This window comes from Neopelma chrysocephalum, unplaced genomic scaffold (genome assembly GCF_003984885.1).
Source record: "Neopelma chrysocephalum unplaced genomic scaffold, ASM398488v2 Primary Assembly neopelma1_77, whole genome shotgun sequence".
Classification (NCBI taxonomy): Eukaryota; Metazoa; Chordata; class Aves; order Passeriformes; family Pipridae; genus Neopelma; species Neopelma chrysocephalum.
In genome coordinates this window covers 7,382,889-7,398,247 of record NW_020897738.1, presented here as the reverse complement: position 1 = coordinate 7,398,247, position 15,359 = coordinate 7,382,889, and the positions used below count along the sequence as shown (strand labels likewise).

Below are 15,359 nucleotides of genomic sequence, written 5' to 3'. Positions count from 1 at the left end.
CCAGACCTTCCCCTCACGCTCCCACCGCCACGTTTCCAGACCTTCCCTTCATGCTCTCACCTCCACGTGCCCCCCGCCACTTCCTTGGGCCTTCCCTTCTGAGCCCTGCACACCATCCTGAAGGCTCATCCATGCTCCAAGTGTCATCCTCAAACGCCACCTGGCAGTTTTCCCTCACGGATTCCTCATTCCGTGTCAGACACGGTCCCAGAGCACCTCCTGCTGCTTCCTGCCCGCTGCTCTCCTCAGTTCTCGGCAGGTGAGGGGGGAACCCGGACCCAAGGCACTGCCAGGACAGGGGATGGCCAGGGGTGAGGGACGGGAGCGCTGGGGAGGCAAAGCCCCGTTTGCTGGGAACGGGGACCCACAGGCCACCCTCCAGAGCCAGGCTGGGGCACTGCTGCTGACGGGCGGAGATGAGGGTCAGGCTGAGCCCTCGGCATTGTCCCCGGTCCAAACATGACGCAGAGCTGTGCAGACCCCGTCTGGAGAGGTTTCCTCAGCCCTCCTCTGCCTGGGCACAGCTGGGAGGGCTTAGCCCAGGCTTTTCCTCCTCTTGAGACACGCTGGTCCTGCTGGGTGCCCAGCCAAGCTAACCAGACCATCAGAGCCCTCCTCCCACCACCAGACACAAATGCTGAAGAAAACATGCGGCGAGCGACCCTTTGGGGCCTTCCTACTAATCCTTTCCTCATTGGAACACCAGCTAAAGGGGCAACACCAAGGGGATGGGGCACCTCCTCCTCCCCTTCCCCAGCGCCCGCCATCGCACATCCCCCCTACAAAACCCCAAAACAACCCATGCCGGGTTTTGAGCTGTATCCATAGAGAGAATAAGCTTTCAGTTCTTATTAAGGGCTCCCTCACACGCAGCAGGGAATTCTGTTACAGCTTCTTCACCACAGGGCACTGCCACTGCCACTCGCCCTGGCGCCGCTCAGCCCCGGCCACCCCGCGCCCACCCAGCGCCAGGGATGCTGCAGACAGGGATTGTGGCCACAGCTCCACAGAGGAGCATTTTCTGGGGGAGGGAGGGAAGGGAGGGAGCAGTGGATGAAGCCCAGCTGCCAAAACTTTTAATTCCTTCTCACAGGATCAAGGCTGAAATGTTTGAAACAATTTCTTAACAAAAACAAAAGAGGCTGTTGAAAAGAATAACATTATGACAGCTGCTGGGAAAGTCACCAGTGGGTGAACACCAGTCACCGGCCGATCCCGGCCCTGCACCACTGCTTACAGGAAGGAAGGGATTTTTATATCCTGAGCTGCAGTCTGCACTTTTTATTTACTTTCCCCCTTTCTCCCAAAGCCACCTTGGCTCAAGCTCATTGCTGTCCTGTTTCCAGCCTACAGGATGGCTTTTACAAGTTGGAAAGGAGACAAATTCGGCAGCTATGATGCTTCAGCATGACCATCCAGTGGCCACAGGAGGGGCTGACTGCACCCCTCGCCTTGCACAGGCTCTGGCAGCAAACCCCAGACAGATGATCTGTTCAAGTCCCTTTAAAGCATTGCTACGTGAATGGGAAGTTTGATGGGATCAGACAAACTTTGTGACACGAAGAAATCTTTCCTGCCAAAAACATGTTATCGAGTGGAAGGTGTTTTCTTCAGAAATCTTCACCCTCTTTTCAAGGCCTCTTTTTTGCTGCTCTTACATTCCAGGGCAGACTCACTTGCTCCAAGTGTACTCCTCAACAAAGTTTCCCCACAGAAAACCAGCCCGTGCGTCATTATAAGAAATTAAACAGAGTTTCAAATGAAATTAAGTTAATTATGTACACTTAATGACAGGTATGTGCTTTTAAAACAACAGATGTTGCGCAGATGTGGTTCGAGGTAAAAACAACAACAAAAGCTCTGCTGGTGCTGCAGAAAATGTTTCCACAGAGCGCCCTGCATTGCACCACCTGTGTCTTTAACCAGCTGTCAGAGTTTGTTTCTTAACCAGGTACAGCAAAGCCTCCCTTGCCCAACACACACACACACCACCTTGCTCAGGTCTGTCTATCTGGGGGGGTGGAGGTGTTTGCTTTTAAAGAGGCAGCACTGACAGATTTCCAACTGATAATTTCCTGATCATCCCCACTGCTGAAGTTGCCTCCAAGGTTATTCTACAAGCTTCTCCTGCCCCATCACCATCTACCTTGTGCACAGAAAGCAGAACATGTCAGAAATCTCTATCCTGCCTTGCATTTCCCCTTGGTCAGATATTTTTCAGGAAGTAGTTGATCTGGCCTGCAGGATATGAAAACCAAGGTCAACCACATCACTAGATGGCTGGTAAGAAAAGAAAATAATAGCATGTCTGAAAGGGGGCCAAGAGAATTAATTTGAAGGGGAAGTTATTTAGGATGAAGCTTTACAAAATGGGAAAAGCAGTGCTATTATGTCTCACAAGACCATTGTCGGAATGAAAGACACTGTGGCACTAAGATACAGGCTAACAAGGGACATACACATTCCTAATAAACACATTTACATACTGTTGCATGTGATAATTGCTTTTATTCTACAGTCACTGGCTACATTTCCGGATCCTTTTGATTTCTGTCCAACACAAAAACCTAGCTTGCCCTTGCTCATGAATTTTGGAAGCCAGCATGAAAATATTCCAATATGCAGAACAGGAGCTTGTACAAACGTGCCAGCAAAACGTAGCTCTGTGTGATCTGACGCATTATGAACATAATGCTTGCATTTTTTTCATGCACAGGAGCACAAGGTCACTTCATGAATCATAGGAGAAGGAAGAATAAAGAGGAGGAAATACTGGGGGAGAGAGCCTTAGAAGTCTGTTGCAGAAACACTGCAACATTTTACCTTGCATTTGGCAAGATCAAGTTTGATTTCAGTTTATAGCAGCTCTCAGCAGTGCACTGGGGAAAACAGAGCCAACTGCTAGCAGGTGAAGAGGAGCAAAAGAACAACATATCAGGGCTGTAACTCTCCCCACCGTATCACAACTCTTCTCTGTCTCCCCACTGTTTCAGTTCCCTGCTCTGCCTGACTCAATAAATTAACCAGGGGGCCCAGGCTCTAATCCTGCAGGAGGATCTGGGCTCTGAGGACCATCTTCACCCCACATCACCCAGACACCCTCCAGAGGATCAGGCAGCACCAGGTTTGGAACAACGTGCTGGAATGTGTGTGGGGAGGAGCTCCATCCCCGCTCAGTCTCCCACCCTGATCGGAACGAGTCTCTCGCCAGACCCTGGCTGAAGTTTGGCACCTTTGCCTCCTCACACACAGCACAGATGGCAGGATAGACGCGCCTGCTGGCGCAGCAGAGCTGTGCCAGTTCTCGGGAGGTGGCAGGGAGGGAGGGTGTTTGCAGGGAAGGGTCAACCAAGATCAGTGCTCGCTTCCCTGATCTCTGCCTCCTTCCAGAGACTGCTGGAAACACTTGGGAAGGGGGGGTGGTCTCTTACTGGATGACACTATCCAAGTACTTAAACCATCTCCCCACAAATCATGTGTCCTGCTTGATGAACTGGTTTTTATCTCCTCTCTGAACAGCTGTTTATCTATTACTCCTTTCCCTGTCCATTCCTGTTAATTAATTCTCCTCTCCACATTCTCCAAGGAAACTAATGGCTTTGGTGGTCACTGAGAGGTGCCGAGTAATTTGCATGGCCATTTCCAGTTGAGATTCCTTGGAACCCTGCTGTCAGTCAGCCTTGTTTTACAACAGATTACTGAGGCACGTGAAAATGTTCAGCTACTGGGATGCACAGTCCAAATGTGCAATCAGGAAGAGATGATACCCTTCCTCCAACACGACCTGCAGTCCTACACCACACTCCTGTTCCACCAGAACACAAATTAGACTGCAGTACAAATAAACAGAAAAGCTCCACGTATTTTCCTTTGTTTAGCCTCTGCCAGAGCCAAACAGAAAGACCAGGCTTTGCTTTTGACTGAGATACCAGAAGTCCTTCAGGTGGGAGAGGAATCACGCAAGGGGAAATCAGATTTTAAGGCACAATAAACGTGTCTTCATGAGATACTATAAACCTAGGCAAAATCAAAATAAATGCTCGTGTAAGCCAAACACCAGACATGGTGTATCTCATCAGCTGCAGGTCCTCATGCCCAGGAGAAAAAACATATGTATCAGACTGGGTGTTCAGGCAAGGCAGTTGCTATCTGTGCCTCCATTCCCCAGCCTGGCTGGAAATGAAAATTACCCCTTCTTCCTCTCTCCCCACTCCCAGTCCTGAACAACTATTTCCCAGCTCCCATTCCCTCCTCCTGTCTGTAAAATGAGGAAAATTAAACCAAATCCTTAAAAAGCCTCAACACCCAGAGACAAAACACACTAGTAAGATTCAGGTATTATCATACAAAGTAAGCTTGTTTAGGTGCTCAAGGATTATTTTTGTGTAGATATAGTCACATATCAAAAGAAGTCTTAAAGAGTCTTACACTGCACACATGCTGTGAATCTGTAAACTTTTTAGTAGCCATTTGCACATAAAAAAGCATGTCTTAAAAGTCCTTGAAGATCAAAGCACAACAGAACAGAGTTTTCAGATAAAAGGGAAGATAACATGGTGTAGAGATCCCCAGAGTCAGCCCAGCGGTTTTCATGACATTTTAGTCGCATCTTTATTCCTTTCTACCTCAAAAACCCCAAAGGTCAATTTATTTAAATTGGTCAAAGATCAGCTGGAAAGTGAGAAAGACTAGAAATAAATAGGGATTGACCCAGAGTGCACCTAAAATATGCTTTTCAGAGAAAATACTTTTTCCTGTATTTGTCAAGCACATTGTACACTTGGGGCACTAAATACTATTTCAAATAATTACCCAGGCAGGTTAGTAGAAGTCAGTGACCAAGTGCTGCAAATGAGCCTTCCTTGCTCTGTGATAGCATGTAAAATTGCTCACATGAAGCAGAACTCTCACTTCCTACTGGAACCAGAGCATCCTCATGCCCAATATCCAAGGCCATCATTCAGTAGAAATAGCTTCCAGCAAAATAATTCTCAGGAACTACAGAAATTACTGTACCTATAGACACAAAATTTGACTGCAGCCATGCAACTGTATAACGACATGCAAAGATGACATTTCATCATGTTCTTGGTGCTCTATACTTGCTTAAAGTAAGCACAATTCTCTGTCTAATCTGTTTTAATAGAGAATACTGTCAATTTACCAAAGTTAGTTTATTGAGCTCTTTAGAAAATCATCAAGTTCCTTAGGAATCCAGACCTTCTGCTTCCTTAACAATTAACTTTGCTGCACTGAAGACAGAATTACTACCTTAAGCCAGCAAAACAGAAAGTAAAATCACTGTGACTTCCAACATATTTGGTCAAGACACAAAAGATACTCCAAGACAGTTCAGACATATAAACTGCAAATCAGAAACTGAATGGACCCGTCAGCTGAGGATGCAGTGTTTAAAAAAGCTATTTTAAACACCAGCTGGCTATTTTCACCAGTTTAAAACCTTCTCTTCGGCCCTTTTTATAACCTGGGATCCAATTTACTGAAAATTCTTCCTGTGTAGATCAGCTTCCTAAAATGCATCACAAATTGACCACCTAAATAAAATGCACGTGTTTGTGAACCATCTGTCATGGCCACAGGTCACTTCACAGTACTGGGTAGGACTTCAGAAAGCAGATGCCTGGAGGTCAAGAGAGGAGCTATTGAAATGGGGCTGGGGAAAGCCCAAGACATGGCAATGGGTACTATCTGTGTGTGTTTAGGCTTGTAAGCCTCGAGGTAGAGGCAGCAGGAGAGACCCCTGTGCAGTTTGCAGAATGAAATCCACTATACATATCATCAGCCATCTCCTGGCTGTTAGCCACCTTGCATTTTGGTTTTCTATTGCAGTAAGTAATACTTAATTTTTACCAGATGTTCATTCATCAATATCCCCAGAGGCTGCTTCAAACACATTCTCCCTTCGCCTTTTCAAACCAGTGAAGTCTCTCAGCAACCCTTTGATTCCTCCCAGCCTGGTCACAAACCAAAAGCTGAGATGGATGAAAAGATCCCTTCCTGAAGGTACCAAAGCCATTGCACTGCAGCAGTCATCCAAATTTCTACAGTTTGTAGTATTTTGATTACTTCCAGAAGAGTCTGTAAAAGATAACTACGAGCAACACAAGCCAATCACCAAGAAAGGCTCAATTCCCTCCACTGGGGACCAGCACCCCAGTGATTTCCTTTTTACCTTATTTTTCTTAAGGGAACCCGAAGGAAAAAGTTGAAAGCCTTTCTGTTGTAAAAGAAATTTCAGGAGGGGAGTTCTGCAGCCCCACGGGAGAGGCTACAAAAGACAGGCCACACGAACCCTTTTCCTCTCTCCGCTTTTAAAGGTAAAGTGGGTGAACACACAGTGTTTCTCTTGGAAGGAAGACCAGTTGGCTCCAACTCTCCAAACATAAAATTACTGAGCTTGCTTGGGAAATCTATGCAAGTTGTACTACGACTTCAAATGCTGACAAGATGGCTGGGGAACTGCAAGCCAAGTGTGTGGGTCATGAGGCACTTTTATTTGCTAATGAACATTGAGGGTGGGTTGGCCCTGGGAACAAAAATCTGAGAAGCATCATAACTTGGCTCACAGCTTGCTCTGATAAATGCTGGGAATATGTATTTTAAAAGTCTGCCTGGAATAAAGCTCCCTCTCATACCAGCAAGTCAGGCAGAGGTTTTTTTTCCACCTACTACCCCTTTGAAACTGGGGTGCAGTTTCTATTTGCAAGCTCATTTAAGAAACTGCCCCTCCCCAGCACACATGGCAGTCAGGATCTTTGCAGCCCTCAGGAGGCAGGGGATGCACCAGAACACACAGCTTTTCTCCCAGGGAGGCATCAACTATTGCCACAGCAGCTAAACAGCTTTGCTAAGTCTTAAGAACCTCTATTTTGCTGCCTGGGTTGGACACACAACAATTCCACCCCACCTTGGACTGTCAGACCTTCACGTCTGCTGCTGAGTTCACATTCTCACCCTTCCCTCTTTCAACCTAATTTTTTTTTTTAAACTACAAAAGGTTTTTTCAAACAGACAATCCTGGCCTCAAAGATATTTTGTCTTTTTCCCCCCCCCACTCCCTCCTTTTGCCCTTTTCCCAGCAGAAATCACCCTCACACGTAGTGTTTGTTCCACGTGGAGGAACTTCCCTCTGTCCTGGCTCATCCCTTCCCTTCAGGGCTTCAAATCACGGGTTTTATGCTGCCCCTTGCACTGCAGCCAAGACTGAAGAAAGGAGGATCAAAGCAGCTGTGAATAAATAACGTTAATAGCAATGGTGGTGTTATGAACGTTCATTATTAATACATTTTATTTCTAAACCACCATGACAGTCTAGACCACCCTGCAAAAGATGAGGTACATCTGTTACACACCCTCTTCCCTGAAAGCAGCGCTAGAGGAGTTTGGGAATTTGAGAGATTCGAATGGTGTCAGCAGACAGAAAATGCCCCACTTTAGATAAACTCAACAGGTTCACATCCCAGCAGCCAGCAACTGGTTCAGGCAGTTCAGAGTCCAGTAAATAAAAAAAGCTTCCTCCAAACCATGGGGGTTCTGAGTGCTCTCTGAACTGAGAGAACACATTAAGTCTTTAAGAACAAAAATTCAGGCTGGAGATGTCACCGGCCTAGTTTTGCTCCACAGCCGTACACAAATACATGACTCTGCTGTTAATGTTTTCAAGAGATACTTAAACTGTGAGTGTTAACATTTCAGAGCTTTCAAAGCTCCTGTAGGCAGATCAGGCACAAAAGGCGAGGCAGAAAAGCCCTGTGATGGCAAGGTTGAGGATTTTAAGGCCTCGCTGCTCTTTCCACAAGGTGTTAACCACAGCCAGGTCTCAGCACCCTGGAGTACCCTGTTCCTGCTCTCTTGGCTGCACCTCACAATCCTGAGCAGCTTTGTGGCAAAATCAGAGCACCTGAGGGCACATTGGACACAAGCCTGTGTCAACCCCAAAAAGAACCTGGATTCAACCCCAAAAAGAACCCGGATTCAACCCCCAAAAAGACCACGGATTCAACCCCAACCACGGTGTTTCTGGGCTCAGGGCATGCCCACCCCTGGCAGGGATCTGCGTGCCAGAGGTTCAGCTTCCACTGCTGTCTTCCAACACTTGTGCCTCTCTCGTGACTAATCCCCACGTGTGTGCAGCTACAGACCCAAGGAAAAGGGCTATTTTGCATTTTCCTCCTCAGTGCCAGAAACTGCCTCCTCCATTAGGGATTCCAGAACCAGCACTTAACAAGTCTGGTTCTTTGCAAGTCATATCTACTGGGAAGGAAGGAAGCAACTCCACTCTTGCCTTTAGAGCTGAGGCAGATCTGGGCTTCCAAGTCTCACTCAGACACTCCTAACAGGCAAAAAAAACCCCAAACAAAAGTGAGAATGAAGGCCCCAGGAACATGCAAATGTGTAAGCTGTTGGGAAAAGCTGTGATGTTAGTCATCACCTTACACTTAATTTACACAGAGGCAAACTGACATTTAAAAATAAAGTCTATACAGGCAGAATAAATTAGATAGAAAATATCTTTAACACTGTTTATACTAAACATTAAAGGAAATGTTTTTCAACACAATTTTAAAAACACCTCTACTATTATAGAGAAGCAATTAAGTTGTATCTTCCTTCTCTACAATTCAAAGTTAAAGACTTGCTAAATTGATTTTCCTGAATTTTTTTGATCTGTGACTCGTCAGTCAATCATCAATGGAGATGGTGAAAATGCTTCATATATCTGTAGGACAAGAAGCCTTTTCTCAAGTACCAGAGACAAAACAAACCCCAAAGAGCTCCAGTCTCCAGAGCTTCAGGCTCTAACTTTGTTTGGACACAGGCATTCCTGGCAGGTGGAGGATAACTATAAGGTGAACAAGGTGGGGGCAGTAGGGGTGTTAAATTTCAGTAATTTGGTGTAACAGTTGATTCCAGTGACATCATCTTGTGGCTCTTTTTGAGCAACAGGCTTTCACCAGAAGGAAAATGAAAAAATCTACGTGGAGAACAACAGTGGAAGCAGCCATCAGACTTCTTTTAATTGTGAATTCTGTTCACTGAAGTCCTACCTGAACTCACAAGGCTCATGCTAAGAGACAGAAAGTCTTGTACTCGGTGTAAATATCACTGTTGTGTCAGTGGATGTTTGAAAATTATGTTACCTAAACTTCACATCACTGAATATTAAAGACAGTTGAAATGAAATCTGCTTGTTCAGCACACACACCCTCCTGACTGCACAAAAATATTTCCCTGTCCTGTCAGAGCATCCCATGGCCTGTGCTTATGGCCAGCTCAGGAGCTGCTTTTAATCATCTTTACCCTTCTAGCCAGTGCTTGCACTAACTCAAAGCACACCATCTTCTTCACTTCCTTCTCAAGAGGGATCCAGACAAGAACAGCTAAAATATGAAACAGATGCTTTAACGTTTGTGATACTTAACGTTTCTGAGTTTTCGCTACCATGTAATTTTAAGGGCTAATTATGAAATTACTGTCTACGTTCAAAAGAATTCTCCAAACCAACATGCGAGTTCCTTTACCAACATCCAAGTCACCCACAGAGCCATTTTAGCAGGGGTAACAGCTCCATGTTGAGAGGGTTTCTTGGCTAACCCTTCTCCCCATATCTCAGCCCCAAAAGTACGATGGTTTTTTTGGTAATTTTCAATCACTAAAGCTGAAACAAAACAGATGCCAGGCTGTGTTAGCATTACAGTAAGTGTTACAACCCCAAACACAACACAGCAATAATGTGGTAGATGACACTGGCTTCTCTTCCTGATGCTCACATTTGAAGAAATCAAACTAAATTAAAATCCTCTCTTTCTTTAAATGGAACTTGACAGCCTGAGTTTTCCTGACTGGTCTCATCTTGCACTTTGTGGAGACACAGTTTATGGGTCCACGCCGAGGGAGGCAGTGGAATGATTCACAGTTGGGGGGAGCAAAGGGAAACAAACTAAGCTTTATTTTCAAGAAAGGTGGGATATAGAAAAGCTTGGAGTGGAGGGGACAAAGAACCTGGCCTGCAACTTCACTTTGGGTTAAAAGACAGTTCATTTGACTTGTATGCTCTCCTTGAGCACTCCCAAACCCCCCACTGCCTGCCCTTGAGTTGTGACTTACTGAAGCCTTTACACCAATATTTATCAGCCTTCAGCTGCAGATGAATGATCCCACTAAGAAATGCTCAAAATCAAACTGTTCTGATTAGGGACATATTTACTGCCCTTTTAGTGAACTCTCAGAACAGTTTGTGATCTGTACTCACAGTCTTCAGCTAAAAGTTTTCTCTCTCAAAATACTTTTAACACCTCTGCTTTAACCAGTACAACTACCAAGTTTGCCAGGTATTTGCTACCACAACCTTCACATTTCTGCCATTGAACCCAAGACGCCATTAATGCAGGTATATTCCAAACATAATAACTTAAAAGTGCACAAACAAGGATTCTGTAGGGGTGCATTAACAGCCTGCTGCTTGCATTCAGCTCGACTATTGTGCTCCTTGGTGCCAATCCACACTTGCCAATGCCACTAACCACATTCTATAAACCAATTGTTAGGAACAGCTTCATGCACGCAAAAAGGACTGCACAGCTTCCACACACAGAAAAGAAATTTCAGTTTGTCTTAAGCTATATAAACTTTATGAAACACTTCTACTGCATGTGGAGTTTGCAAGGAAGGAGTAAGAAAGCACAGAGCTGAGCTCAGCTCCATCTCCATCTCCAACCACTTGGACTGAAGTCTCCTGAGCATCTATGACAGTGATCATTTTGGTCAGGAACAGAACTGGATTCTTCCCTTTGAAGATGGTGAGGCCCTGGAACAGGTTGTCCAGGGAAGCTGTGGCTGCCCCATCCCTGGAGGTGTTCAAGGCCAGGTTGGATGGGGCTCAGAGCAACCTGGTCTAGTGGAAGGGGGTGGAACTGGATGGGCTTTAAGGTCCCTTCCAACCCAAACCACTCTATGATTCTAGAAACGTAACGAAGCCAACCATTCTGAATGCTTATGTTAAGTAAAATAAGCTTGGGGATTGTCACAGGCACCCCTACAGAGCAGAGCTCCCCAGAAATAAAGACTCCTTGGTCAAGTTCACTATTACAATCTTCTTTGGGGCTCTGAGGCTGCTCTGTAATTACATTCCACCAGACCTGCATACCTTCACCGTCACGCTCACCCTGCGAACCAGCTAATTGTGTCAACAGAGATAAAGCTCACTCCCAGCCCTGGAGAGCTCTCACAAATACACACTGATGGAAGGGTGTGAGGGGAGAAAAGCTCTGAAAGCTCAAAAAGTAAATGAATTTAGAAAAAGCACACTTCCCAGTCTCGGGGTGCATGGCAGCCCACGAAAACATGTTTAAAAATTCAGCCAAACGCACTGAGAGGGGAGCAAAACTCACCCAGGTAAGGCAATGTGTCATAAAATGACTAATGGCACCACTAAGACTCAATTGACAGCAAAACGACGACAAGCAAAATATATGACTTCATTTCATTTTTTCCCTCATGCTCCCTCAATAAATCTGAGGCAGAGAAAACAAGCTTTGAAGGCATGGGGTGGTAACAGAAAACAATGAAAAAAACGGCAAAATCAGAGGAAAACACACAACAAAGAGATGGAAATGAATGTCACTTCTATCTCTGCAAGCCCACAGTTGTCTTCAGAACGATGCTGTGCACACTCCTGCTTGCCCAGGGAAAACACCACCAGGATATCCATCATCACAAGGCTGGGAATGTCCTCCCCAAATCCAGGCTGACTGATCTCTGCAGCTGGGGAGGATGGACAGGCCTCCCCATGCTCATTGCACACAGCTGGTTATGGAATGGGAGAATTGTTTAGGTTGGAAGAGACCTTTAAGATATCACTGGTATTTTCCAAGTTCATGCCCCAACTTGTTCCGTGTTGATTTACTCACACTCCTGTGTCTCAAGTTTCTTCTTCCCCTTCTCCCTGACAGGATATTTACAATCACTGGTCAGTTTTTACTCCATTAGAGCCCAAAATTATTTGCCTTTCAAACAGATCACTCTCTTTCCCACCCCATCCCAGGGATGAGGTTGTCCAAGTGAGGTATCCATGTGCTGCTCTTTCCATTATAATTCTATTAAAATTTTGAGGAACACACACAGCAGAGTTGGGAAGACATGGTTAGTCACGTATCAAACTTCTCTCTTTGCCACTCCTGCTACTTTAAAATATTAAAAACGCTGCTCTTGCACAGTCTGCCATGTAGAATAGGGAGGAAAAAAAAACCACACTGAGCTTTTCAATGGAAATTGTTCCAGCGGATTTGGCACGCGGTGTTTTTGAAAGGGTCACAAAACAGAGCTAATCCACTGATTTCAACTTCAGTCTAAATGTTTCTGTAACAAACGAGGGGTGGTTGAAACCCAACGTGAGTTCAGAAGTTAAGGAGCCCAAACTGCAGGCACCACAGTGTCATTTACTGCCACTCCATCCCAAAGGACAAACACCTTTGGCAAAAAGCAGTGAAAATGCCACGTGTGTCTCCTAGGAGTGGTTACTTGAAAAGGTTTGTGCTCCTCTGTTTTCTCTCAATCTCTAGCAGCAGGGGGAAAAAAAAAAATCCAACCTTTTACCTGCTCATCAATTCAATAAAACGTCAAAAACACACAGGATCACTTGAGCATGTGGATTTGACTCCATTATTATACCGTATAATTTCAACAGCCTGTGGTTTTATTGTCCACAAAAAGCAATAACTTACTGAAGTGAAAACAAGAGCGGTATTGCATTTGTGGTGCAACACCACAACACACAACCTTAAAGCTGAAACTTGTTTGTAATGTTTTATGTGTAGAAGTCATCAAGGCTTTTTAAGACAAACTTTTTTTCCCTTTAAAAAAGTGAATAAGTGACAATACAGGTTTACATTGAGTTAAATAAAAATGTAAAGTCATCATACACATTACAGGAATTGCTTTATCTCAAATGACTCAGCTATGACCTGTCAGAGGCCAGCCAGCACTGATACTGCTGCATCAAAGCCAGATTTCATTCTTTACCTTCCCCGTCCACATATCTCTAATATTTACGGGCAGTCTGGTAATGGAGATTAGGCTATGACTTATCAAGCTGCAATAAGACATGTTAACATGGAATTATGGCCCTTTAGCATAACCAGTAATGATGGGTAATGTTATTTACCTGAAGAAAGAAACATCGCTGTCACAGCTGCAGCTCATTCTACTGAGTATAATTTAGTTCAATCATTTATAAATGCCTGCCTTGCCTATGCTTTCCATTTTAATTTCCTTGTACTCCTTTAGCGCTCCTTGTACTAAATCTCGCCGTATTTAGGAAGACAGTTTGGATGTCCTACATAATCACCTGTGAAGGTAACCAAAAGGAAAGGCTGACACACTCCATTACTTTGCCAGAGTGGGTTCCATTAACCAGCCACGGCAGTGGAACACTGACCCTGCAAACGCAGCCAGGCACCTGCAAACGCCAGGACCCGCCCGCCCGGCAGCCTTTGGAGAACAGATGGACACCTAACGTGTGTAAATAGGTCTGAGGTCACACTTCAGGTCCCTGAGATTTTTTTTTCCATCTCTCCCCCTTCCCTGGCACAGCCGAGCGAGGCGGCTCAAGCTGCGCGGGATCCTGCGGCGACAGCAACAACCCCCTGCCCCACTGCACACACACCCTGCCCGCCCTCCCACTCCTCCTATCCCTCAGCTAAACTCAAGACTCCACGTTCTGCTCATCCCTCATAAGAGCAGTGAACCACCACTAGCAGAGAAGACATTCCCAAGCAGGTACAAGAGCTGCTAAGTCAGCCTCCCGAGCCCTCCAGCTCTTCCCATCCCTCTTTTTCAAGGGATGGTTTCCCTGGGCCTGATCTGCAGAACGAGAAAATCACAATGAAACAATTATGTTTGTAACAAGAATCACGATCTCCCCTCACTCCCGTGGATTTCTTCCTCTCAGGCAACACCAATGATTAAACAAATCCTACTTATGTTTCCACAGCAAGCACCGGGGGCTGCCCCGCAGCACTGCCAGCAGGGAGATGTGCAGGGCAGGCAGGCCACAACCAATTTGTAATTATCTGCCATTATTAACACAGCAATGCCACAAACACCTCTGAAGAGTTGACTGTATTTTACTTAACCTGAGCAGCTCTCAAGACTGCAAACTGTCAAGCTGTTCTGTGCATTTAGCCAGCGGATTCGAGGCCCAGCACGAGGGAGTTCACGGGAGGAACAGGTGGAACCATAAGCAGCTCTTACATGAAAAAAGCATCCCAATGATGAGTAAAAGGTGATAAAAATTCTGAAAAACGTCCATTTGATTTTTCTTTCAAGCCTTTAAGCTCTCTGACCAATTTTGCTGGTGATTAACAAAAGAAGCCCTTCAAAAAGGCTGCTCATTCACCAGCCCACTCATTTATTCTCTGTGTGCATGATGTGATCTTGGCACGTACGTAGACACTTGAGAAGAGATTATTTTCATCCGCCAATATAGTTATGACTTTGCTAATATGTCTTCCCAGTCCAGGATATTTTTAAGCAATCTGAAGACTAATGAATCATAAGGAAGAGGAATGTTACTGGGCAGAATACGTGAGGCACGAAAAAAAGATGACAGACAGCTGAACAATTAATTTTCGATTACAATTAAGTGGAGACACTTTCTGAGAACATTTACTCAGAAAAGACATCCCAGGGACTTTAGTCACTTCCTGTGACACGAGCAACATCCCTCAAACTCGGCAGGTTCATGCAAACAGAAAATATCTAGTGAATTTTACAGACTAAGCAAGTTAATCTTGCATATAAAATATGAACATGCAGAGAAGAACACTTAATTCTTAAAGCTGAATTAATTGCAGACCTTAAAGCATGGGTATAAGTGTCTGAGCTTGAGCTGCTCATTCCATAGGCCTATTCTGCTAAAGCATAATTATCATCATACACCATCGTCTCATGGGATTGCCCTGATATGTTCTCAAAGTGGTTATTGAAACTCTGGTTGTGCTAAATCATTTTCAAATTGGTGCTACTCTTACTTTTAAAAATACTGAGTCAATAACTCATACTCTGTTTGGAGAAGGGGAAAGCTAGATGGGTCTATGTGACAATTTCCCATTTGACTTCAATTCAGTTAATACATAGAGAAAAGAAGAGGACAATTCAAAAGCCAACCAATTTTAAAGAAAACAAAAACTGGATTACACCCATGAGATATTTAGAAGACAATACTGGACTTTAAGCTCAGAATTGCAACATTCAAAGAAAAATGGGCTGGAATAGACTGGAAAAAAAACCAACCATGAGCCATCAAGTCAGAAGTAGCAGAGAAAAAAAAAAAAACAACA

General features: G+C 44.9%; 1 protein-coding gene across 18 annotated transcripts in view; it reads right to left on the bottom strand.

The window, feature by feature from the left end:
* FBRSL1 (fibrosin like 1) overlaps positions 1 to 15,359 on the bottom strand; it is a 507,770-nt gene that overhangs the window by 426,677 nt on the left and 65,734 nt on the right. Inside the window, exon 1 of one of the 18 annotated variants that reach the window (XM_027689374.1) lies at positions 61 to 234. The exons of the other annotated variants lie outside the window; for them this stretch is intronic. Coding sequence (XP_027545175.1) covers positions 61 to 147 — 87 coding nt within the window. The 5' untranslated portion in view covers positions 148 to 234. Of the gene's footprint in view, positions 1 to 60; positions 235 to 15,359 lie in introns of those variants that run through there. 18 annotated transcript variants of the gene reach the window in all.